General features: G+C 39.8%; 2 protein-coding genes across 3 annotated transcripts; both read right to left on the bottom strand.

The window, feature by feature from the left end:
- Positions 1-1,337: 1,337 nt before the first annotated feature.
- On the bottom strand, positions 1,338-14,486 carry LOC103983850 (uncharacterized). Its single transcript, XM_009401163.2, has 2 exons — positions 13,951-14,486; positions 1,338-1,585 (listed from the first exon to the last, which is right to left on the bottom strand). Exon 1 carries the CDS (start codon positions 14,436-14,438, stop codon positions 13,974-13,976), a length of 465 nt encoding a protein of 154 aa, XP_009399438.2. The 5' UTR covers positions 14,439-14,486; the 3' UTR covers positions 1,338-1,585; positions 13,951-13,973.
- A 637-nt stretch (positions 14,487-15,123) lies between these two features.
- LOC103983849 (ADP-ribosylation factor) lies at positions 15,124-22,283 on the bottom strand. Of its 2 annotated transcripts, XM_009401161.3 has the most exons (7): positions 22,036-22,283; positions 20,235-20,325; positions 19,059-19,174; positions 18,054-18,113; positions 17,902-17,967; positions 15,531-15,734; positions 15,124-15,423 (listed from the first exon to the last, which is right to left on the bottom strand). In XM_009401161.3, the coding sequence occupies exons 1-6, from the start codon at positions 22,090-22,092 to the stop codon at positions 15,540-15,542; spliced, it is 585 nt and encodes a 194-aa protein (XP_009399436.2). In that variant the 5' UTR covers positions 22,093-22,283; the 3' UTR covers positions 15,124-15,423; positions 15,531-15,539. The 2 variants fall into 2 exon arrangements, with proteins under 2 accessions (XP_009399436.2, XP_009399437.1); XM_009401162.3 differs by lacking the exon at positions 15,124-15,423 and having other exon boundaries at positions 15,679-15,774.
- Positions 22,284-24,348: the final 2,065 nt, after the last annotated feature.

Genomic DNA, 24,348 nt, shown 5'->3' with positions numbered 1-24,348 from the left:
CGGACTGGTGCTTGTATTTTGAAAATTTGACCGTTGGTACAGACTCGTAAGAGAAAAGAAGAGGGTGGGGGTGGTTTTGTTTCGCCACGTGTTCTTTTTTAATTTTTTGACCCTTATGTCACGATAGATCACAAGCGGCACCAAAGGCACAAGAAAGGAGGGGAGAGCACAGAAATGTGTTTCCTCTCTCTTTGAGCAACTTGTGAGCACCACTCGCTCGTGAAGAAACAGAAAAAAAATAAAAATAAAAATAAAAATAAAAGGGAAATCAGTCACTCTTTGGAACATAATTTAACTAAAAGTATTCACTTGAATGCTATCATCATTAACGTGAAATATGGTTATCAACTATGCTTGAGACAGATCTCACTTAGAAAATATAAAAAATATTAGTATTTTAAAGAAATATTTTAATTTTTAGTTATTTTCAAACAGTATTTTTTTTTTAAATTTTTAAAATAATACTCTTAAGTTTAAAAATCTCGAAGTTATCGCTCCTTCCGCCTCTTCCCCCTCCTTTTTCTATTACCATTTTGCCTCCGCTATGTCGCCACCTACCCTTCTCCCTTTCCCCTCTCCATTCTTCAATTTCCCTTCCATCATCCATCCTTCCCTAGCGCTTTCTCCTATCCTCCCTCATTTCTTTGTATCTTTTCCATATCTTTTTCCTCCCCTTCATTGCATGTCGTCCATCCTTTCCCCTCGTTCTCCCTCATACGTTTGATTTTTTCTCCTTTCCCTCCTCCCTATCCATCGACAATAAGACCTCTAGTGAGAGTAAATGATGAAAGTGATGATATGTGACGATAGTGAAGAACGAGAATGATGAGGAGAAAGGAGGGGATAGTTTTGAGATTTTTAGATTTAGGGATACTTTTTGGGAAAAACCAAAAAAAAAATATTGTTTTAAGAAAATCATCCCCAAAATATTTTTTTAATCCTGAAATAGGATAATTATATTCCCTTCTTATTTAAATCTCCCTACTTACATATTTGATGTGACTCGTTCATACTCGTATCATAATATTAAAAAATATTTGGTGTATCATATTTTATTTAAAAAATATTTATATGAATTTGAAATGATTAGTGTACAACAATAGTAAATAAAAATATCATTTGTCATAGATTTGTAATTCTTGTTAAGGATTCTGAGCAGACAACAATCCCAGTGATAGTTGCAACGATTGTTCATGAAATTGATGAATTTGTAACATCGCAACATTACAAAATTCAGTCATAAACAAATATAGCTTTATGAGGTGCCAAGATGATTGAATCCAATAGTCCACATAACATGCATTTGGCCAGACCAACGAACAACGCAGAACAATATCTAAAAGAACTAAATTTCTATTCTTGAATCCAACGTTCCAAGTTTTCATAACTCTCCAAGCAGACGGCATTCAGAATGATTCAGACTTCTAAAAGTAACGAGTTACATATGAGACTCGTAGCTCGCAAACAATTCCACTTACGAAACCTATAAATGATGACTATGTGTTGGCATCTCTCGTTCCACTCTTGGTTTCTGCTGAGTTCGCAAGCTCAGCAGATGTCTGCTGATTCTTTACTGTACTTCTTGCTGCAAGCAACCAAAAGAAAAAAAGAACAACCATTACCGAGAAAACAAATTTGCAGTTCCAAGAAATAACCGATGACAAACACCAGTGCTTGAAATTTGTTAAAAACACAAGGGTAATGAATCTCTATGTACAAGACTAGGGTCATAAAGTGACATCTGCTCTATAGAGATGGACAACAAACAGATATGCTTGCAATTTGGATAAACTATTTCTTTTAGGAAACTATGATTAAAATTCAACTACATCAAATGTTGTTTTTTTCTTTTCTTTTTGTAGCCTAAAGATTATTATTGCTTGGGAGACATGCAATCCACAGTCATGAAAATGTTGCTGAATTTTGCAAGATCTCATGTTGAGAACAAAAAAATTGATCTTTTCTTTAAATTTTACATCAGCGAGGTATTGGGACTTTTATACTTGTCTACCAAAAAACTGACCAATACAGGCTTAGATCCTGAAAATGAGAACTATGCAATGAACAAGAAAATGTAGGTAACTTGATTAAGTCAAAAGCTCTGTTAATGAAATAGCCAGCCACTGGTCATTTTAAACAAAACATACAGAAGCAAAAATGCATCTGGATAATTATACAGCAAAACAAGCCATGCACCACATAAAAGCAGATTATGTATGCTAAAATGGCAGTCGCTGTTAATATAGTAGTATGTCATTGTTTCAAGAGAAAGAACAGATTAAAATGAAACTCATGATTGAAAGGAACACAAGCTCTATATAAATATACATTGCTGCTTTGGAGGTTGGACATGCAGTACCTAAGGCATGAAAGTTTGATAAGCCAACAATTTATATTTGCAAATCATGATATCACTGTACTATGACAAGCACATTAATAGCAACTGCTTCTCATAACATGCAGACAAGATATGAACTCCAAGTCTTGATAATACTTGAACACGCCTATTTGCAATGGCATCTTGTCCCTAACTACATGGTGATATTTAAAAACTTGTAGAGATATATACTTAGACACAATCACATGTACTTAAATCGTTCAACCACCTGCATTTTATTGCAGCAACTCTCGTGATTCAAAAAGAGAACAGTCTAATTTATAGGGAAGGTAACTTCAGCTAGTTTCCTACTCACCAGAAGCAGGGCAAAAAACACATTGAATTTTAATGAATAATAGCTTTCTTGGACATAAGGGATAATCATCATAGTATTGGATTGCCAATACACCACTAGGGCAAGTGATAGATCTCAAGAACCGAGCCATATAGGGGTAAGGCTGTGTAAATTTGCATGGGAGTGGAAGCCTTGTCCATTAGAATCACCTTTTTTTCTATGGATCACGGGAGTCCTTCAATTATCAACATGACTATCCCAACTCCACAAATCATATGTAACAGTCATGTGAATCGTTTTTGGCATATCATCATATTCAGTTGGTTTGAATCTTTATGCATCATTGTAAACAACTCAACTTTGTGTATTCTTTTTTCCTAGAAAAAAAAAACTGAGTAATCATAGAAACAAGTCTTACATATTCATGTCATAGGAAATTTATTGCAATATGCAAGCAATAGATATTCCTAACATGGAAAAGTTGAAGTGGGATAAGTATGTAGTGTCATGGACTTAGCCGATTTTGCCTAAGTCAGTGTGGCACCTTTGCATATCCGTCCGTAAAGGGTCAACCTCCCCAAAACTTCTTATGGTCCCTTAAGGACTTACAAAAGAGAAGACAGGTTAGAGGAAGTATTTAACTCAGGAAACCACAAGTAGACATTTCAACACACTTGATAGACAATGCAAATTACAAACATAGACTTCACAAGCTCTAAAGGGTCGTACGACAAAGGATCCAAAGTGGTCCGTAGTGGCCAAAAGTTCTCATAAGTGTTCACATGACACTGTTACGAAACAAGGTAACGAACCAGCCCTAAACATTACCCCAAAGGCTCATCTAGTCATGTGTCACCTGAGTAGCTCTTGGGTGCTATACTAGTTGACACTTTGCAGCTAGAAAGCCCCCAAAATGGCAATTTGGATTGCCTGTTTTTGGATAGTTTTGTCTCTGTGTAATGACTGCACACAATCTATATTTACAGAATTAAGATGGCTACAAAAGACAACTAAAATGGGGTTTCCAAGCCTATCGCAAGATGTCTACATGCTGTGCAAAACATGAACAAAATCGAAAGATGCAGACATAAACAAACATTACATCGAACACCCTTTGTACAGATTTGTCCACGACGTCCTCCCCCACTTATTCCTTCGTCATCCTCGTTAAAGCCTTTGCGGACGCTGCATCTCCTCGCCTTTGTTAAGTCTTCAATCTTCTATTCTAGTTGCAATACGCCACTTGACTCCCAAGTACTCTCTACCGCTGTAGTTGAGTAGTTGAATATAAACCACCAATGTTGCATCAACTCACTAAAGACTTTGATTTCGATACGGGGTCAGTCAAGTTACGTTGATCTTTGCTGGTTCATGCAAATCCCTTAGATGAAGGAAAAGACCTTATTGTATGTCAGTCTCTCAAACGTCTCATGCTACTTGAATTGGGTGGATGCTTGTTGGAGCTTTAGCAAGCATCGCCTCGTAAACTTTAAAGTTTTTGAAGTCTTTCCTTCGCAAAATTTGTCCATCAATTCCTCTTCTACTTAGTTGTCGCTTGTAAGTAGGTTCGCATCACTTCTGCTTTTGATTGATGTTTTGTTGGGAAATGAAACGGATAATCTACTCTCGGTAGAACTGATCACCATTGATGAGGATTTGACAATTATTGTCTTTTACTAAATTTCTTCGAAGGGTTTTTGAACATGTGCAGAGCTCCTTTGTTGGATAAATAAGAGAACTAGGGTACTCAGTTTCGCCCATTCTCTTAAGGGTTGAGAAGACAAATGTTACTTGACTTCCCTCGCGTCCTCGAGGGTTGTACTTCATTCATCAAGCTGGTTACTAGCCTTCGCCTTCTCTTTGCTTACACTTCTGAAACACCCGAAGTATTTGTACTCCTTGTGTTGAGTTAGCTATTGTAATTCGCTTCCTCATTATTATCGAACTTATGGAATGCAATAAGTTTTGCCTGAAAAGAACAAAATTTTGCCCTAACTTGGAGCAAAACTCCAATAGTTTTGGTCACCTATTGGATTGTACTGTCTTCTCCATCATTTCCGTCGCCTACTCCTTTGAGCAAAAAAAGTACAGCATCATGTACTGCCTACTCCACTCTTTGGTCAAGCACTTCTGCATCGACCCGAAGCCCCCCACATTTGGCTATTTTGATGAGAATCTCATTGACACCAGTCCTACAAATTTCCTTTTCCTTTAGCCTTCGACCTTGTTTCGGTACTTAGAGTTTGCCTCTACATTCTCCACCCTCTCGGCCCCCTTTCACGATCATGCGCTCTCCCTCTATAAGAGCAAGAGATCGATGACTCCCACGAATGTCTCACATTTACAGTACCATGATGTTGTCATGCCCATGGCTCTACTATTTGTCACCTCGCATTTGCGTCCTTTGCTTTGCAATTGGTAAATCTACCTCTTCGGCACCGTGACACTCCTCCAAGTCCACCTTCATCCTTACTAACGCTTCGTTTTAAGTAGCTAAGTTCCTTTGGACTCGTTATCGCTTCCTCTCTCCTTTCGACCACTTGTTTCAGTACCTTTGTATTCTTTGAGCAATTCCCCTTAGTTGATGGAAAGACAGACTGCAACTCTCATGCATGGCCTCCGTCATCAAGTTGCGGGGCTCGCGCTGATTATGTTCTCCTTTAAGCTCTTGGTAGAAACGTTCGTTCACTCGACCTTATGCTATGACTTGTCGGGCTCCTTCAAATGAATATGAGCTATAGAGTAGTCTGTCTCCAGCCTATCATAGACTTAGCTGGTTTTGCCTAAGTCGTGCGGCACCCTTGCGTGTCCGTCCACAAAGGTCAGCCTCCCCGAAGCCTCCTATAGTCCCTTAGGACCTACAAAAAAGAAAACGAGTTAGAGAAAGCGCCTCACTCGGAATTCATAAGCAATCATTTCAGAAAACACTTCATGACCAATGCAAATTACAAACAGACTTCACAAGCTCTGAACGGTTGCACAACAAAGGATCCAAAATGGTCCACTACAGACCGAGATCTCCCACAAGTGTCCACATGACACAACCTTTATTTACAAGCCTAAAATGACTACCAAACCCAACTAAATTGGGGTTGTTAAGCTTTTGACAACCCCTTTACATGCTGTGCAAAGAATGAACAAACTAAAAGACACAGACATATATGAGCATTACATTAAACAAACACCTTGTTTACATTTTTGTCCGTGACATTCTCCCCCACTTATTTCTTTGACGTCCTCGTTGAAGCCTTTGCCGACACTGCAGCTCCTCACCTTTGCTGAGTCTACAACTTCTGCTCCAGCTGCAATGCACCTCTTGGCTCCCAACTGCTCTCCGCTGCTGTTGTTGAGTAGTCGAACTTTTGATCCGTCATGTTGTTTCAACTCGCCAATGACTCTGACTCTAGTATGGGGTTGGCATAGTTGTGTTGATCCCTGTTGGTTCCTGCGGATTCTTCAGATGAAGGAAAAGACCACCCTTACTATGCGTCAGTCTCTCAAATGCCTCATGCTGCTTAAACTGGGTGGATGCTTGTTGGAGCTTTAACGAGCACCGCCTCGCAAACTTTTGAAGTTTTAGGGTCCTTCCTCCATAAAATTTGCCTATCGACTCTTCTCACTTAGTTGTCACTTCCAAGTAGTTTCGCATCGCTTCCGCTTTCAATTGGCATTCTGTTGGGAAATGAAGCAGATAATCTACTCTCAGTAGCACTTATCACCATTAGTGAGGATTTGACAACTATTATCTTCCATTTGGTTTCTTCGAAGGGTCTTTGAACATGTGCAGAGCTCCTTTGCTAGATAGATAAGAGAATTGGGGTACTTAGTTTCACCCATTCTCTTAAGAGTTGAGAAGGTAAAGGTTACTTGACTTCGCTTCCTCCTCGAGGGTTGTACTTCATGCATCGAGCTTGTTACTAGCCTTCGCCCGCTCTTTGCTTACACTTCTGGAACACTCGAAGTGTTTGCACTCCTTGCGTTGAGTTAGCTACTGTGATTCACCTTCTCAATGCCATCGAACTTCTGGAATGCAAGAAATTTTCATCCCAACTTGGAATAAGTCTCTAATAGTTTTAGTCACCTTTGGGATTGTACCGTCTTCTCCATCAACCCTGCCGCCTACTCCACTGAGTAGCAAAGGTACAGCACCGCGTACTGCCTGCTTCGTTCCTTGGTCGTGCACTCTTGCACAACTCGAAGTCCTTCACTTTTGGCTATCTTGATGAGAAGCTCATTGACACCGGTCTTACGAAGTTCCCTGGCCTTTGCTCCTCGGCCCCTTTCACAACCAAGCGCTCTTCCCCCATGAGAGCAAGGGATCGATGACTCAACGGAAGTCCCGCCTTTGCGGTACCATGGCATTGCCGTGCCCATGGCCCTACTATCCGTCGCCTCGCATATGCGTCCTCCTCTGTAGCACTATAGCATTCCTTCGATTCTACCTCCATTCTAGCCGATGCTTGGTTTTTGGGTAGCTAAGTCCCTCTGGACTCGACGTCGCTTCCTCGCCCCTTTCGACCCTCTGCTTTAACACCTCTGTATTCTCCAAACAGTTCCCCTTGGTCGAAGGAAAGAGCAACTCCCATGCATAGTCTCTATCATCATGTTGCGGGGGGTTCACACCAATTATGTTCTCCTTAGCTTCCTTGGTAGCAACGTTCGCTTACTCGACCTTCTCCTCTGACTTGTCGGGCTCCCTTAAGCGAATATGAGCTCTGGAGTAGTCCAACTCTTCAATCGCTCCGATTATACCTCTGCATGATCAAGTCTCTCCCATGGGACTCACTGGTACTTGCATTTAAACTTTTTCCTCGATAGTACACAGCCCCCATACGCTGATGACCTAGGCTTTCATCCGATGCAAAATTCGATGCACGCACGGAAGACCCACCTCTGCGGTACCATGACCTTCACTCCTTGAATCCATAGCCCTTCTTGTCGTCGTATTGTTCACCGAAGTAGAGCTCCCAATAGCTCCCAATCATACCTCCGTATAATATAGTCCCTTATGAGACTAGATTCGTGTGTATCGCATTGCCATGAACTGTTCCACCATGATCCGCTGCACCATGTCACCTCCTGGTGACATCTCCATTGCATTCTGATCATTGTGGGATGAACTTAGATTGTGATCCCTCCATGTGTGGCCTCTGCCAACATATCGCAGGGCCTTTTCCACCTTCGATTTTGTTCGCTCATTTAGCAATCGACCTTCGTCCACCCTCTCTAGAGTCACACCTAGACGAAACACCGCTCTAGGACAGTCTATCGCCTAGTAGCTCCCGAAGTCCATCGACTTCGCTGAAATTGGTGCACCATTGTTTGGATCCTGGACCTCTGCCCCTACCAGCACAATCTCCGCTGCGCATCGCTTCCTTCATGGCAACTTGAATAGCAACACTGTGGCATGTTCTTCAAGTGTACCCGCCTTCGCATCCTTTTTTCCCGTGTCAAGGCCTTCTTAACCCAACTTTACCACCACAAGTTGAGTCGTCTCAGTTCCTCCGTCAAATGCTTATCTGAGGTAAGGTGCATGTGCCTCGAAGCTCCCTTCGTCTTTGGCACCATGCAGGATAAGCCCACTCCATGAGAATGAGGGACCCATGGAACAACATGATCCCGCTCTTGCCTCTGCAAGAGTTCATGTCCTTGACCTTTATCCAAGAAAAGCTTTGTGCCTCTGCTCCATATTTCATCTTCTATGTCGGCTCTCTTCATGCGGCTTGGGTACTTTGTCAAGTTCACCCAAGTTGCTCCGCTCCTCGTTTTGTATTAAGTTGATGGTGGCCCTTGCGCCCACCATTCCACGGGTCAGCCCTCTATTGAGTTTGATCTTCATATCGACTCTAAGTGTGCCTTCATTTGTGTTGTCTTAGATCGCTCCCCCACTTGATCTCGCAATGCATTCCCTAATACATTATCTCAAGTGAGATCATGTGACGACTCCTCGTCGCTCGCTCGGTTCGTTGAGCTTTGTAAAGTTGTTTTGAGGTACTCCTCCTCAATATGTGTGGTCCGTTGCACATGGTTCTCCCTTTGGAGAGTCGGGACTTATCCCTTTTGGATATTTGTCCCGTTGGAGCAACTTCTTTCTTCGCTTCCTTCTCTTTGAAAGTTTCGAATATCATCGTCCCCTTAGACTACTCCGCCTTGCTGAACAAACTGTGCATTGTTCTGCCTCCCACAAGCGCACTTGCTAGATTGTGACTCCATGTCAATACAGTCCCTGCTGCACCCCTTAAGGCCTAGCAACATGCTGAACATGCTGCACACTTCAGCCTCCTACGGACGTATCCTCATGCTGAAGAGAAAGTTTCAATGCTCCATGACATTGAGTTTCGATCGCCTTGGGATGGCCACGAACACTCCATTATTCGCATACAAGCCTTTGCATGAGTACCGAATTCTTCGAGTTAGCAATTCCCCTCACCTCTGTGAGCTTTGCATAACTCTTTCGGTCGTTGAATAACCCATTCCACCTTACATGGTCTCATCCTTTATCAAGCGTCTCGCTTGCCTTCAACACCATCAAGTATGATTGCCAATGTTAAACCGTAGCTCAAACTCAGCTATCTCAACCTTTATGCGCTACGCATTCTTCCCAGCTTGTTTGTCCTCTTGGTGCCTCTTGCGCGAAAGGTTAGCCATTCCTCTGAATGTCAATCTCAGATGCTCGCTTCTTTGAGCGACGCCTTTTTCCTATATTTCCATGCCCACTTTCCCTTAAATGGTCGCGCGTGCTGGCTGCCCTCAACGCAGCCCCGCTAGGTCCCCTAAGTTTGCATGCCAATTGTTTCTATGAGTGCTTGTCCCGCTCTGATACCATCTGTCACGGACTTAGCTGGTTTTGCCTAAGTCGTGCGGTACCTTTGCATGTCCGTCCGCAAAGGTCAGCCTCCTCGAAACCTCCTATGGTCCCTTAGGACCTACAAAAGAGAAAACAGGTTAGAGAAAGCGTCTCACTCAGGATCCAGAAGCAATCATTTTATGAAACACTTCATAACCAATGCAAATTACAAACAGACTTCACAAGCTCTGAACGGTTGCACAACAAAGGATCCAAAATGGTCAACTACAGACCGAGATCTCTCATAAGTATCCACACGACACAACCTTTATTTATAAGCCTAAAATGGTCACCAAACCCAACTAAATTGGGGCTATTAAGCCTTCGACCGTCCCTCTATATGCTGTGCAAAGCATGAACAAACCAAAAGACACGGACATACATGAGCATTACATTAAACACCTTGTTTATAGTTTTGTCCGTGACAAGCCGCTCCAATCATATCTTTGTATGATCAAGTCCCACCATGGGACTCACTAGTATTTACACACGGAATACCCCTCGGTGATACACCGCCCCTATATACTAATGCCCAAGGCTTTCATCCAATACAAAATTCGATGTAGGCACGGAAGACTCGCCTTTACGATACCATGACATTCACTCTTTGAATTCATAACCCTTATTGTTGTCATGTTGCTCATCAAATTGGAGCTCCCAGTAGCTCCCGATCACACCTCTGTATTATCAAGTCCATCACAAGACTTCTCTTGTGTGTGTCGCATTGCCTCAAACTGTTTCACCACGATCCGCTACATCATGTCGCGTCCTAGTGACATCTCAATTGCATTCTGATCTTTATGAGTTGAACTCGGACTGCAATCTCTCTATGTGTGGCCTCTACCAATACATCACAGGGCCTTTGTCACCTTCGATTATATTCGCTCCTTTAGCAATCAACCTTCATCCACCTACTCTTGGGTCACATACGGACGAAGTGCAACTCTAGGACAATCCGTTACTCAGCAGCTCTCGAAGTCTACCGACTTCACTGAAATTGGTGTGCTATTGTTTGGATTATGGGGACCTGCCCCTAGCACAATCTTCGCTGCCTACAGCTTCCTTTATGATAATTCGAATGACAGCACTACAATATATTCTTCAAGAGTACTCGCCTCTTCCTCTTCTTGCCTCGTACTAAGGCCCTTTGACCCCAACTTTGCCTTTGTAAGTTGAGTCACCTTAGTCCCTCAATCAATTGCTTCGCCGAGATAAGGTGCATATGCCTTGAGGCTCCCTTCGATATTGGCACCATGCAAAATGAGTCTGCTCTATCAAAACAAGGGACCTATGGAACAACATGATCTCGCTCTTGCATTTGCAAGAGTTCATGTCCTTGACTTCTGTCCAAGGAAAACTTCGTAACTCCGTTCCATATTTTGTCTTCTACATCAACTCCCTTTATACGGTTTGAGCACTTCACTAAGTTCCACCTAGGTTGCTCCGCTCCTTAGTTTGCATTGAATTGATAATGGCTCTTGCACCTACCATTTCACAAGTCAACCCTTCGTTAAATTCGATCTTCACATCGGTTTCAAGTGTGTCTTCATTTAGTGTTGCCCAAGGATGCTCCCCCACTTGATCTCTCAATGCATCCACCATGCATTGCCTCATGCGAGATCATGCAACGACTCCTCACCACTCGCTCGATCCATTGAGCTTTATAAAGTTGTCGTCTTGAGGTACCCCCTTAACATGTGTGGTCTGTTGCACATGATTCTTCCTCTAGAAAACCAGGATTTATCCCTCCTAGATATTTGTCTCATTGGAACAATTTTTCTCTATGCATCGTTCCTTCTAGCATTTTCAAAGACTACTATCTCCTTGGACTACACCTTGCTGAAAAAACTATGCACTGTTCTGCCACTATGAATGCGCTTGCTAGATTGCGACTCTTCACCAATACAACCCCCATTGCGCCCCTCAAGGCCTAGCAACATACTGAACTTACTGTACAATTTAGTCTTCTACGGACGTATCCTTCCTATGACAAAGAAAAAAGTTTTTATACTCTATGACATCGAGTTTCGATCGCCTTGGGATGGACACGAATAGCCTATCATTCGCATACAAGCCTTTACATGAGTACCGAATTCTTTGAGTTAACAATTCACCTCACCTTTGTGAGCTTTGTACAACTCTTTCAATCGGCGAGCAACCAATCCCTCCTTGCACGATCTCATCCTGTGTCAAGCACTCTGCTTGCCTTAAGCGCCATCAAGTTTGGTTGCCAATGTAGAGCTCTAGCTCAAACTTAACCATTCCAACTTTTGTGCGCTACGCATTCTTCTTAACTCGCTTGTCCTCGCGGTGGCTCTCGTGCGAAAGGTTGGCCATTCCTCTTAATGTCAATCTCCAATGTCGGCTTCTTTGAGCAACTTCTTTTCGTACGTCTCTACATCTGTTTTCCTTAAACGGCCATGTGTGCTGCGTGCCCTCAATGCAGCCCCGCTAGGCCCCCATGTTTAGATGCTAAGTGTTTCTAAGTGTGTTTGTCCCTCTCTGATACCATCTGTCACGAACTTAGCTAGTTTTGCTTAAATTATGCAACACCTTTGCGTGCTCATCCGCAAAGGCTCAACCTCGTTGAAATCTCTTATGGTCTCTTAAGGATATACAAAAAAGAAGACAGGTTAGACGAAGCATTTAACTCAAGATCCCACAAGCAAAATTTCAATAAATACTTAATAGATAATATAAATTACAAACATAGACTTCGCAAGCTCTGAACGATTGCGATAAAGGATCCAAGATGGTCCGTCACGGCCAAAAGTCCCCACAAGTAGTCATATGACACTACTACATAACAAGGCAACGATCCAGCCCTAGGCACCATCCCAAAGGCCCATCGAGCCATGTGCCTCCAGGGTAACTCCTGGGTACTATACTGGCTGGCATTCCACACCACTCTGTAGAGATAGAAAACCTCCAAAATGACTGCTTAGATGGCATATTTTTGAGAAATTTTGCATCTGCGTGATGATTGCACACAATCTACATTTATAGGACTAAGACGATAACAAAAGCCAACCAAAATGGGGCTATCAAGCCTATTGCAAATCATCTACATATTGTGTAAAGCATGAATAAAATTGAAAGACATATATATACATAAACATTACATCGCATACACTTTGTCCAGATTTGTCTATGATAGGAGGGTTACTAAAAATCTACATGTAGAAGGTTAAATGCCTTGTAAAAAAAGGTCCGACATTTGGGCACAAAGTTATTTTAGGCATAGTCTTTGGCAATATTGATGTTACTAGAAACAGTGGAATGTGGATGTTATTTGTTACAAGCTGCAATATTATTTTAAGCATACAAATTTTGTGGTCTTAAAGCACTCTATTTACATGAAGTTGGAAAAGAGTGCAATGTGTGAATATTTCTTGTGCTTACATAGTTGTCGAGTACGTACATTGTTTAAAATTTCTAGCAACAATCTCGAATGTTTGATGTAAAACAGTACTTCACAAGGAAAAATTTTCCATATAGCATGGTTGCAAGGGATCACACCAATTGGTAGTGCTCTTCAAGAAAACAGCACTATACACTGGGTTCCTTAGAATATGTAAGAGAAAATTCAACAAGTTATATAACTATGATCCCTATAGGTCCTGGAAGAACAGGGTCCAGAAGGAAGCCATGAGGAATGCGGCAGGGACTCAGAACCACAACGAAACCTGGGATAGCTAAACTTATATTCTGCAATCCAGATGATACAGGTTTTTACGAAAGTAAATTGTGACGTTTTATTTAGTATGCTATAACAACGAAGCCACAATATTCTAACTATTTGGGGAAGGGTCAATGGATCTTTTGCCACCAGTAAAGACCTCTTTTAATTTACTATGTTAACAACTAGAAATTCTAATATCTCTTTCCCAGAATTCAGAGAACAAAAGAAACATTTAAGTTTGACACAATGAGATCGTCTTTTGCTTGTTCGCCAAAAAAGCTCAAGCGAAACAATCAGCTTCACAAAGTCCAATCAAACTTCCAATGTAACCTTTCCTCAAAGTTAGATTGCTCTTAGATGCGACGAAGCCCCCCTCCTCCTCAAATACTTCCTTTAATGCACAACTCTTTCAATCATCCCTTCGCACCAATCTATATCACCTATTCTAATTGTAACGAGGACAACAAATAAGCGATGGGGAGATCTTATGCTATGCTTGTGGAAAGTATGGAAAGTTAGACTACAGTTTGCTTATCGATCAGAAGCATAAGCATATAAAGATCTAAAACCTTCGAACTTGGCAAAGAGAATTCCCAATCATAATAATAAAAGAAAAATCAAAAGATAAGCCTAATAAATATGGCTAATAAAATCTTCAAACTAAAAGAAAAAGACGATTGACAAGCATAAAAATCCCAATTTTTCCTTGGAAGGAACCAAATGGAAGAGGCAGTGTCGACTAAGTGTACCTCAACATCTTCATGGGGTCGATTCATTCATCACCATAGGCAAGGAAACGGTAACGCTCCTCATAGGGGCCGTCGAAGAAGAGATCGGCCTCGAACCACTTGGGGTAGCGAACGAGGTCGCCAGCGACGAAACGCATGAAGCGCTCGCCGGACTTGGCACCCTCGGGAACTACCCTGACCTCGCCGCTGACCACGTACACCTGCTGGTCCACGTGCCAATCCCAGGGGAGGCGGCAGCGCCCTCCGGTCTTCCACACCGACCACCGGTCGACGCCAAGCTCCGCCCTCCGCTCCCTCGACAACCGTCGCTCCACCCGCACGTTGTACACGTCCTCCAGAGGCCGCTCGAAACGCGAATAGATCCCAAGGGTCCCACTGGAAGAAGCGGAAGAAGACAAGGGAGGAAAGCGGCGGCGGAGGAACTTGGGAGGGACGGCGAAGGACGGTGGGAGGAGTGCGGCGGCGTGGAAGCTGAGGGGTGAAGCCATCTTTGTGGCTTCTCTTTCGCTGTTTCGGGCTTGTTATCCCTTCGCTCTTTTGAGTTTGCGGGGTTTTAGCTAAATATGGAATTATTATTATTATTATTATTATTATTATTATTATTATTATTATTATTATTATTATTATTATTGTGATCTAATAAAACCTTTATCAACTAAATTAATAAATATTTTAAAATTAAACGAAATCTCAAATCCTCAGTTAAGTATATCACCAGCATATAAATATTTTAGATTGTATATATATATCATCCTCCACATAAACTACGTTGGGAGATGTGCTTAGCCTGGAGGCTAACCCATAGAAAATTCCAGTGTTTTATGGACGAATTACCCCTGCAATCTAAAATTTCTGCTGGTTTTAAGATGAACTCTCCTCTAAGCGGAAACGAACTTTTCTTGGATGATATGAAGCAGATGTCCTTGTATTTATGGAACACGGTTTTGACCAGTGTTGACAATGAACACAAGTTTTCATCCATAGAAGTCAACCCTCCAAACAGATACGAACGCAAAGTCCCCAACTCCAAACAGATCAATCCACCAAGCAACTTCTATTCCCATTAAGAAACACGATAGCAAGCAAACCCAGAATCTTGCTATCTTCAAATGATGAAGGGAACAGCGTTTCGAACAAGTCACAGATATACATTAAATTCCCCTACTCCAAACAGATCAATCCACCAAGCAACTTCTATTTCCATTAAGCAACACGATAGCAAGCAAATCCAGAAATTGGGCTACAGAATCTTGTTATCGTCGAATGATGAAGGGAACAGTGTTTGGAACAAGTCACAGATATACATTAAAGATTCAAACAATAGTTCCCCAGGAGCAAATGTCCTTAGCTTGCATCAGAAATTACAGGAAGTTGACAGATGTTAAGACAATTAGGGAGAAATAACTCCAATTAGCATGAAGATTTGACTAGATTCAGCTTGCATCAGAGCATTTTTGGCAGGGAGGCAGAAACCTGAAAATTGGAACTTCTTATCAAGTAAAAACACATTCAAAGGCACAATGATGCTCGAATGCAAAGATAGCTGAGAAAGAAAAGAATCTAGGGTATTCGGTGTGAACCTTCTATGGTCAACTTGACGAGGTGCCGACTGAGGTTGCACGACCTGAAGGTTGCAGTTCTTTCAGAGTACTGGCGAGCCAGTCCAAACCCTCATAGAGGCCATCACCTCGAAGAGCACAAGTTCCTTGAATGTGCCACACCCGGTTCCTCAGGTCATAGAGACCAAGCCCCTCGCACACGTCCATGGGGGTCATTGCACCTCTCTAAACAGGATCTCATCATCAGGGGTTATAGTTTATATGGCTACAGAACGAAAAAAAACAAAAACAAATTTTCATTTATAGTACATGGATGCATTTCAAGATAAAATCATCAGCTAAACCAATGCAAGGACCTGTTGAATGAATACAACTCAACATATTTCATCTTGGCCAAATTAAAACTCCATCCGAACTCTCTTTTAATAACCAAATATCTGCTAAAACGACAGAATATTGATGATTTGAGAAGCCTCATGAAGAACAGAAATTAGCCAGTGGAAGACAGACATATCATATGCAGGAAATGGCCCACTATTCTTGGCAGAACAACCAACAAACTGAAGAAAGTCTAATTGAGATACATGAACCCAGGTTTACGGATGACTTGGTGCCAATAAGTCCTTGACATGGCAGCTACAACTAGCCCACATAGCGAATGAAATGACATGACAAAAATGACAAAGGACAGAATGATAATAAGCCTATGGCTAGCAGCATGATAATTAGCCTGCTGGAGTCATCACAAGTTCACAATGTCATGAAACCTGTTCATCAAATCGGTCATTGGAACTTTCCAACTTATGAACTAATGAAATGGAATAAGGAAAAACAAACAACTAGCAATCACTTCTGTCTTCCGGCATGATGAACATCAAGTTGAAACTTCAGTAAAATAAATATAAAAAAATCAACAAGAAACTATAGAGCTGAAAATTCCATATGAAGACAAGCCCAAAAGTACCAAATAAGTTCAGCTATATGTGCAATGTAACATCAAATTTTATTTACCAAGTGCAGACCAATTTAAAGATCAGACAAAGACTTAGAACCTTGTGAGTGGCATAGACTAAGGAATTGCAAGAAATAAGATTTATTACTCGAAGACTGAATATGTTATTGTACTTTAATATGAATTTTTAAGTAAAAACATTTACTGGACCTTTCTATGGACCAATGATTTAAAAAGCGCTAGGTGCCAAAAGGCGTTAAGGTACAAAAACGCTCGAGGCGCTCACCCAAGCGAAGCGAGACGCTAAAATATAAAAATATATAATATAATTAATAAATATAATTATTTAAATAAAAAATATGCTATTAAATTAAGAAATTTGGGTACAAAATCACAATAAATAAATAAATCATAATAGTATTTTTTTTTTATTTTTTTAAATAAAAATATACTATTAAATAAATAAAAATTAATAGTATTAAAATCAAAAAAATATATTATTAATCTAATAAATAAAAATACTATTATTAGTATATAGTTAGCAGTATACTGTTAATATATTGTTAACAGTATAGTGAGAAGAGTGTGAGAAGACCAAGGCTGCTGAGGCAACAGCAACGATAGCAGGCGATAGCTGGAGCGGGAGCGGCGAGCGGCGGTGACAGCAAGAGTGACAAGCGACAGCGGGAGTGGGAGCGCGGCGAGCGACAGCGACAACGGGAGTGACGACAACATCGGCGAGCGACGACAGCAACGATTGTGGCAGCGGCGAGCAGCGACAATGGTAGCGGCAGCAGAGAGCAGCGACAACGGAGAACAAATCTTGGCGACAAAATCGCGAGTGTTAGGGTTGGGGAAGTCGGGGAAATCGCGAGAGGGAGCCTGATATCGGTGATTTAGTTGGTTCGATTGAACCAACTAAAGTACCGGAGACCAACCAAACCTAAAAATCTGGTTCGATCGCCTAGTTTAACCTAAGCACTCGCCCGAAGCACCCGACGCCTAGGCTCGGGCGAGCGCCCAGGCGACGCCTCTTTGAAACGAGGCGCCTGGACATGAAGCGAGGTGCTCGGGCCTCGCCTCGCCTCGCCCGAGCGCCTATTGAAATCACTGCTATGGACACCTACTCTAACCGTTGCAAAGTTATTAAAATATCTACACATGAATTTCATGACAGTAAATATAAAATGCATGAGATTATTAACAAACTTCTTCAAGTGCATTTCAATCTAATGCCACTTATTCAAATTGCAAAATAGCATTTGATGCATGCAGAAACTGTCTTTAAAAATAAAAAAGACAGATGTCTTTCCAATAGCACAAAACTAACATGCAGCATCAGACTAAAAGAACAGTTGGGTGATTTTGTTCAGATGCATGGAATTGCATTACAAACAAGCAGGAGGCTTGTACTATTTTTGAGTTACCAATTTAACATACCATGTCTTGTTTGTTTGCAAATACCAAAATAACACTGTTGAGCATAAAGGGGTCATTGATGATGGCCTGAAAAGAACAATTATCAAGTCATTAATAAACTAAAAGCAGCAACAAACTATTTTTCTATACATGGAAAGATATAAGAAAAGAACCTGAAACTCTGCTTTAGCCTTCCCAATTCTCTCTCTATCCAATGAATCAACTACATAGATCTGCAACAAAGAAAATGTGGCACTAAAACTCTTATTTTTCTATATGCATTCCATAGTGGCAGGAACTAAAACACATGGAAGAGAAGAGACAAGTATTAAAAAGTCAAAAAATTTAAATATTGAAGTTCCTGCATTATAATTTACAGGACTAAACTCTTTCATTTGAGTAGTTTCAAAAGACAAAAAAGAAAAATAGGAGTCCTATGAACTTTCATTGACCCATTTCTTTTCACCTTCTAACTTCTTAGTTCTTAGTGATAAAGATTGAATATCAAAACAGGGTTATGTTAGGACTCTAGCTAGGAGAATCCTAATTGAAAGGGACATTCATGCAAAACCTACCTAAGCCGACCCCTATTAAAGAGGTGAAGAGGCCGGCTAGGGTTAGGAGATTATTTCTTAGAGAAGAATTAGGAGTTGTAAAATAATATGAGTCTTGAGTAAGAGTCTTATTAGGAGTTGGTTAGAAGTAGGAGTCTTGAGTAGGAGTCCTATTAGGAGTTAGGGTTTAGAAGCCCTATAAATAACCATGTATTCCTCCTCGTTTCATAAGCAATAGATAAATCTTTTCTGCATCCTTTGAGCAACAACTTGGAGGGAGGAACCCCTATAGAGTTCCAAGGAGGCCGATCCCCTAAAGAGATCAACCCCAAGTTTAGAATCTGCAAGGGTTCTAATAGGTTATTGGTTCTAATAGGTTATTTGTTATTACATAGAGTGTGGACGTCACATGACCCTAAGATACAAATTGCAAAAAAGCATGCCTCCTAGTATTAATGTCAAACGCCAAAGATGATATACTTATCATAGAAAAGGAACTTCACTAGAAAACAGTCCTAAACAACCAAAAATATTTATCAAAGGATATATCACAAGGTTTCTCTATGAGAAACAGATAAGAATAATTATCACTATTTTTCCAATAGAAAGATATGAACTATTTACCAGACCATCTGTGTTGTTAAAGTAATGCCTCCATAAAGGCCTCAATTTCTCTTGCCCACCAACATCCCACACTGTGAACATCACATTTTTATATTGAACTTTTTCTACATTAAAACCTGCATAAATGAAGATAAAAGAATTACCAGAGAGTCTAAGCTATTATGAGATGATACACACACACACACACACACACACACACACACACACACACACACACACACACACATATATATATATATATATATATATATATATATATCAAACTATTTCATTGAACCACCAAATCTGTTTTAGTATATCAACAGGTAAACATCTAAATAGCTTTATAACCTTCCTCAAAGTTGTATCAGTTAAATAAATTTATTAAAGAAATATCAGGATGTTAGGTTGCTGACAACTCCTCTAAATAGACTACAAAGCTTGGTTCATTTTCTCTGGCTTGTGGATCCTGATGGAAGACATGAACCTTATCTGATGCAAGACACTAGAGAAGGAGGTGAACACCTTCTTTTTATTAATCAGCTAATCAAGTGTTCCTAGTTAGGAAAGAGGATCCAACTGATGACCAAAATTAATTATAAACCATGTGGCAGGTTTTCACTGAGAGGTTTTGGGGAAATAATTTACTTCCTTAGAAAAGCCCTAAAAAGCTGCAAGATTGTTTGGATAGGATAAAAATAAGATGAAATTGTATGTTTGATGTACCAGTCAAATAAAGTTTACTTTAGCTAGTTTGCCTCATTTTCTCTCTCTTATGTTCTTATTATCCTTATCTTCTCTTCAATCTTTCTTCAGCTGATGGAGTAAAAATAGAATCAGCAGAATTCAGGGCCAAGTTTTCTCCCAACTAGATAAGACTTGAACAATTTTACTTGTTAAAACATCTAAGTAACAAAGCTATCCTATAGTATTCTGACCTTAAGAAAGAAATTTTGAAGAAAAAGTTTAATTTCACTTCTTTTATCTATACATATAACCACTATATATGCAATTAACTTCTGCATTAAGAGTTACAAGCAAGCCAAAAAAATCAGAGATAAAAAGCCTTTCCCTTCTAGTTAATGGAGCAATGAAAAGTGTATGCACAACAAAGAATAACACTTTAGCAACAACTACTAGAAAGCCTATTAAGGCAGTCAACAAAGAATGGTAACTATGTCAACAAAGCATGTGTACCAATTGTTGGGACTGTTGACAAAACCTCTCCAATGTGCAACTTGTACAAAATTGTAGTTTTACCCGCAGCGTCCAGACCAAGCATCACAACCTGAGTTATTTAAGAAATAAAGAAGACTGAATGAGAAGCACAAACCATTAAACAAAAACTTGAACAACAGCAGTGCAACAAAAGCAACTCAGAGAAGAGAGAGAGAGAGAGAGAGAGAGAGAGTTTTATAAGCCCCCAGATGATGTTTGATATTGTAATCAAAGTAAAATTAGATATGTTAAACTTCAAGCATCATTTCTGGGCCACAAATACAGGAGCTTTGATGTAAAATGTTTACAAGGTGATAACTACAATTGATTTTTTCAGGTAAGAAATCCATCACTAGGCTCTGTCGTGGGGGTATATGTGAAAAAAAAACCTTTCACAAAATAACCATATGATTCAGAGAGAGAGAGAGAGAGTTTTATAAGCCCCCAGATGATGTTTGATATTGTAATCAAAGTAAAATTAGATATGTTAAACTTCAAGCATCATTTCTGGGCCACAAATACAGGGGCTTTGATGTAAAATGTTTACAAGGTTATAACTACAATTGATTTTTTCAGGTAAGAAATCCATCACTAGGCTCTGTCGTGGGGGTATATGTGAAAAAGAAAACCTTTCACAAAATAACCATATGATTCACTATATTGAATAACAATACACCTTACAAAAGGGTTCTATACTTACATTGACTGTTTATCAAGAGTCTCGTCTACATTTCTTAGCGTCATAATTTCAGACCCAAACTTCAATGGTATAGAGCCTTGTTCCAACTTTCACAGTAGGCATACAACTTAAAAGGTGTATAAAGATACCCTCAATATTTTCTCCAAAAATTAGAAGGGCATACCATCTCCAGATTAATTCACAAACTTCAGATAAAAGCTTTCAATTGCATGGACAAATTACAGGCAATCGATTAATAAACAACATAAAGCAACACTGAAGACCATCAACAATTTTTTAGTATTCAGAGATTGTTAAAACATTGAAAGGCTATATTATGATGGTGCAAGGGTAACCAACATTTGGCCAGTAAAGAGGTTGAGGAAAACAGGTAAGTTTTCATTTGAGCCAAGTTTCATACAATGGTTCATGGTTCTACAGGTAAGAGTACTGCTTATCAAGTAATAGCATGTGAACAATATATATCAACTACTCGGAGACAAAAACCTAATACCATGTCTAAGACATTTACACAAAATATAATATTATGTACTTAACAATTCGGGTAAGACAAAACCTTAATTTAACAAGAGGATTATGCATCATACCTCACCTAGATATGTGCAAGACTGTTTAGTTATTGTCTTGGACAGTTAATGATGATCTATTGGAATTTAAAAGGGAAGAAAATCGAAGTGTATGCGATTAAACATGAAATGATTAAGAACAACTAGCGAGCTAACAAGAGCTATGAGAAATAAATAAGAAGAATAAGTGAATTCATCTGTAACACACAACACTAAAGAGCAATTTCTTGAACAATAGATTCCGGCCAGAAGAGCAACAGAAGAATAACCATGAAAAAGGAGAAATTTTGCACAAGAAGGAACTGAGAGCTCAGGTTTTCCATATACAACTTCCTGTTCTCTTATAACCGCCACAGGAACGAGATCCATAAATCGTCAGCAATTTGTAGATGAAATCAATCCAAGAAAACAATTTTCTTAGGAAAAATGAACGAAGACAAGAATGGAGATCACGAAATCTTAAACATGAGATCATGGTTAGAAGCAAAGGGGAAAGAATCGGAACCGAGCATACCCTCATCTCTTTGTTGCCGAAGATTGAATCGAAGAGCTTCCGAAACGCCTGCCCCATCGCGGATCTGCCTCTCTATTCGTCCGCGACCAAAACTCTTTAGCCTGGCATCTAAATCGTGCGAAATTTGCTGCAAGTTTCGACAAAGAGGAGGGAGGCCCAAAGCCGCTCCTCTTTTTGGGGGACAAGAAGTAAAGTGAAAACTCTCACGCTCCCCCCTCGCTGGTTCGCTCGCTCTGATGCCAATGCTTTGATAGGCGTGCTCGTTGATACGATGATGCGCCAGTAACCGGTTCTCTACTCGCCTTGTCCCACGCATTAATTACCTGCATGCCGAGTTGGTAGAGTAGGGCCCTGTGGGCCCCAATTACAGGGATCTCTCTCCGTTCACAATCAGAAACCGTGAGAAAGATTTGCTGCACAAGTGCGAATGAAGTACTGTATTTGCCTTCAAATACAAACGAGGCAAAACTACTTGATTTCTAGAACACCATCTTGCCACAATGGCTTGCTATACTGTCAAAATTCCTTGCAGAAAAAGGTCAAACAGCAACATTTAATGTACATATAAGGCCCGTTAGCAACAAGGAATAGTAGTGAATGTGTCACATCTTTTCTTCTTTTTTTTTCATATCTTTACGTAGGTCAAGTAGATAAATATTATTTTATTTATCATTCATAAATATTTATTATAATTTATTTATTCATCAAATCTGAAAATCAAAAATAAAAAAAAATTCAATCAGGATCAAAATTCAATTTAGTAGGAATCCCAAAAGTCAACTCAAAATGAATACAGGATCAAAATTCAATCAATCATCTCATTGATCTATATCAAATACTCGAAAGAGCGCTCCCTCAACAGTGGATATAGAGGCTTTATCCTACGGGATAAGTTTGTGTTCTCCCAACAACGGATGGAAGCAAATTTATATCGCACTCTCAACGATGAATGGAGTGGTGTCCCTCACTCGCCAAAGTGGAGACATGTTCCTCCCAACAACGGATGGAGGAACCATCCAGCCACCACGTTTGACGGCCCGCTAATCCCTGAAGGGAATCGCCATACCTACTCTTGGCAGGGAAGTAATATAATCTCACACTAGTCATGTCCATATCGAGATGAAATAACATATTTAAAACATCTATTTCAAATGTCATCAATATCAAATAATAGAAATTTGCCCTCAATTGACTTGAACACTAGTTCTATTGATCCAATTAAACTCAATTTACTAGAACCTAACTGAACCGATCTCTAATCCTTATTTAACTGCTTTCGAACCACCTTAGACTAGTATAATTTAGATTATATTAGGTTCAATTTAAGTTAAACTGATTTGAATAAGTCAATCAATTCGGAATCACCTTGAATTGATCTAGACTAATCAAACATAGTTTAGTTCGATCAATATTTGGGCTCAAATCCAACAATAATATTGGGCCAGATTGGACCAGCCTATCTACTAATCATGTGTATTATATATGATTGGCATGCATCACACAAAGCTGGCCTAGCCTTGGCCCATGGACTAGTCATATACGTCGCATGTCGCCCATGATAGTTGGGCTGAGTTAATCTACGGGCTAAGGCCTGACCCATGGGTTGAGCCTGGCCTACGAGATGAGCCTAGTTTACTGACTGGGCTTGACCAGTGGGCTGTGGCCTGACCTATGGGTTGGGTCTGGCCTATGAGCAATTCCAATCTAATTAATATTCAATTTCATACCAAACATATATTCATTAACAATATAAATAAAACCATAATAACGCATTAAAAGATAGATACGAGATAAGCTTTAATATAAGGAAATAACATTCTAAATTTGATTAGAAATCATAATATATTAAAAGATAGATCTAGAGATAAGCTTTTAATAGAAGGAAACAACCTTCTAAATTCAAATAGAAATCATGTTTTCAACACATGTATACTTTCAACATATTCTAGTCAAATAAATTTCAAATTATTCATAATAACACATTTTAAATTTCAGATCAAAGAATATCAAAAAATTTTAGATAACATATTTTAGTCTAACAAAATTTTTAATTCAAATAAGATTAAAGATAAACTGTAATGCTAGAAAATATCATATAAAACACATAAATTTTTAACATGTTTAAATCTAAAATAAAAACTTTAATAAGGGGTCAAATAACATTATAAAAATTTTAACTAATTGACTTTAATACAATAATAAAATTTTTAACATTTAAAGAATTTATTTTTTTTTTTCAAACTATACAGTAAGAAAACCTACCTCTCGTCAACTCAACTTGTAACTCTTCGTTTCTCTCGCTGTTAGACTCGA

Source organism: Musa acuminata, chromosome BXJ2-5 (assembly GCF_036884655.1).
Source record: "Musa acuminata AAA Group cultivar baxijiao chromosome BXJ2-5, Cavendish_Baxijiao_AAA, whole genome shotgun sequence".
NCBI lineage: Eukaryota > Viridiplantae > Streptophyta > Magnoliopsida > Zingiberales > Musaceae > Musa > Musa acuminata.
Note: the sequence above shows the minus strand (reverse complement) of the source record. Positions and strands in the feature narration are given on the sequence as shown.

Excerpts from the sequence above, each read along its gene's own strand:
- LOC103983850 (XM_009401163.2), bottom strand. The coding sequence starts at position 14,438 with ATGGCTTCACCCCTCAGCTTCCACGCCGCCGCACTCCTCCCACCGTCC.
- LOC103983849 (XM_009401161.3), bottom strand. The coding sequence starts at position 22,092 with ATGGGGCAGGCGTTTCGGAAGCTCTTCGATTCAATCTTCGGCAACAAA. Across the intron at positions 19,175-20,234 it reads GTCAACAGTCCCAACAATTG|GTTTTAATGTAGAAAAAGTT; the intron begins GTACACATGCTT and ends TCATTTATGCAG. Across the intron at positions 18,114-19,058 it reads TTAACAACACAGATGGTCTG|ATCTATGTAGTTGATTCATT; the intron begins GTAAATAGTTCA and ends TCTTTGTTGCAG.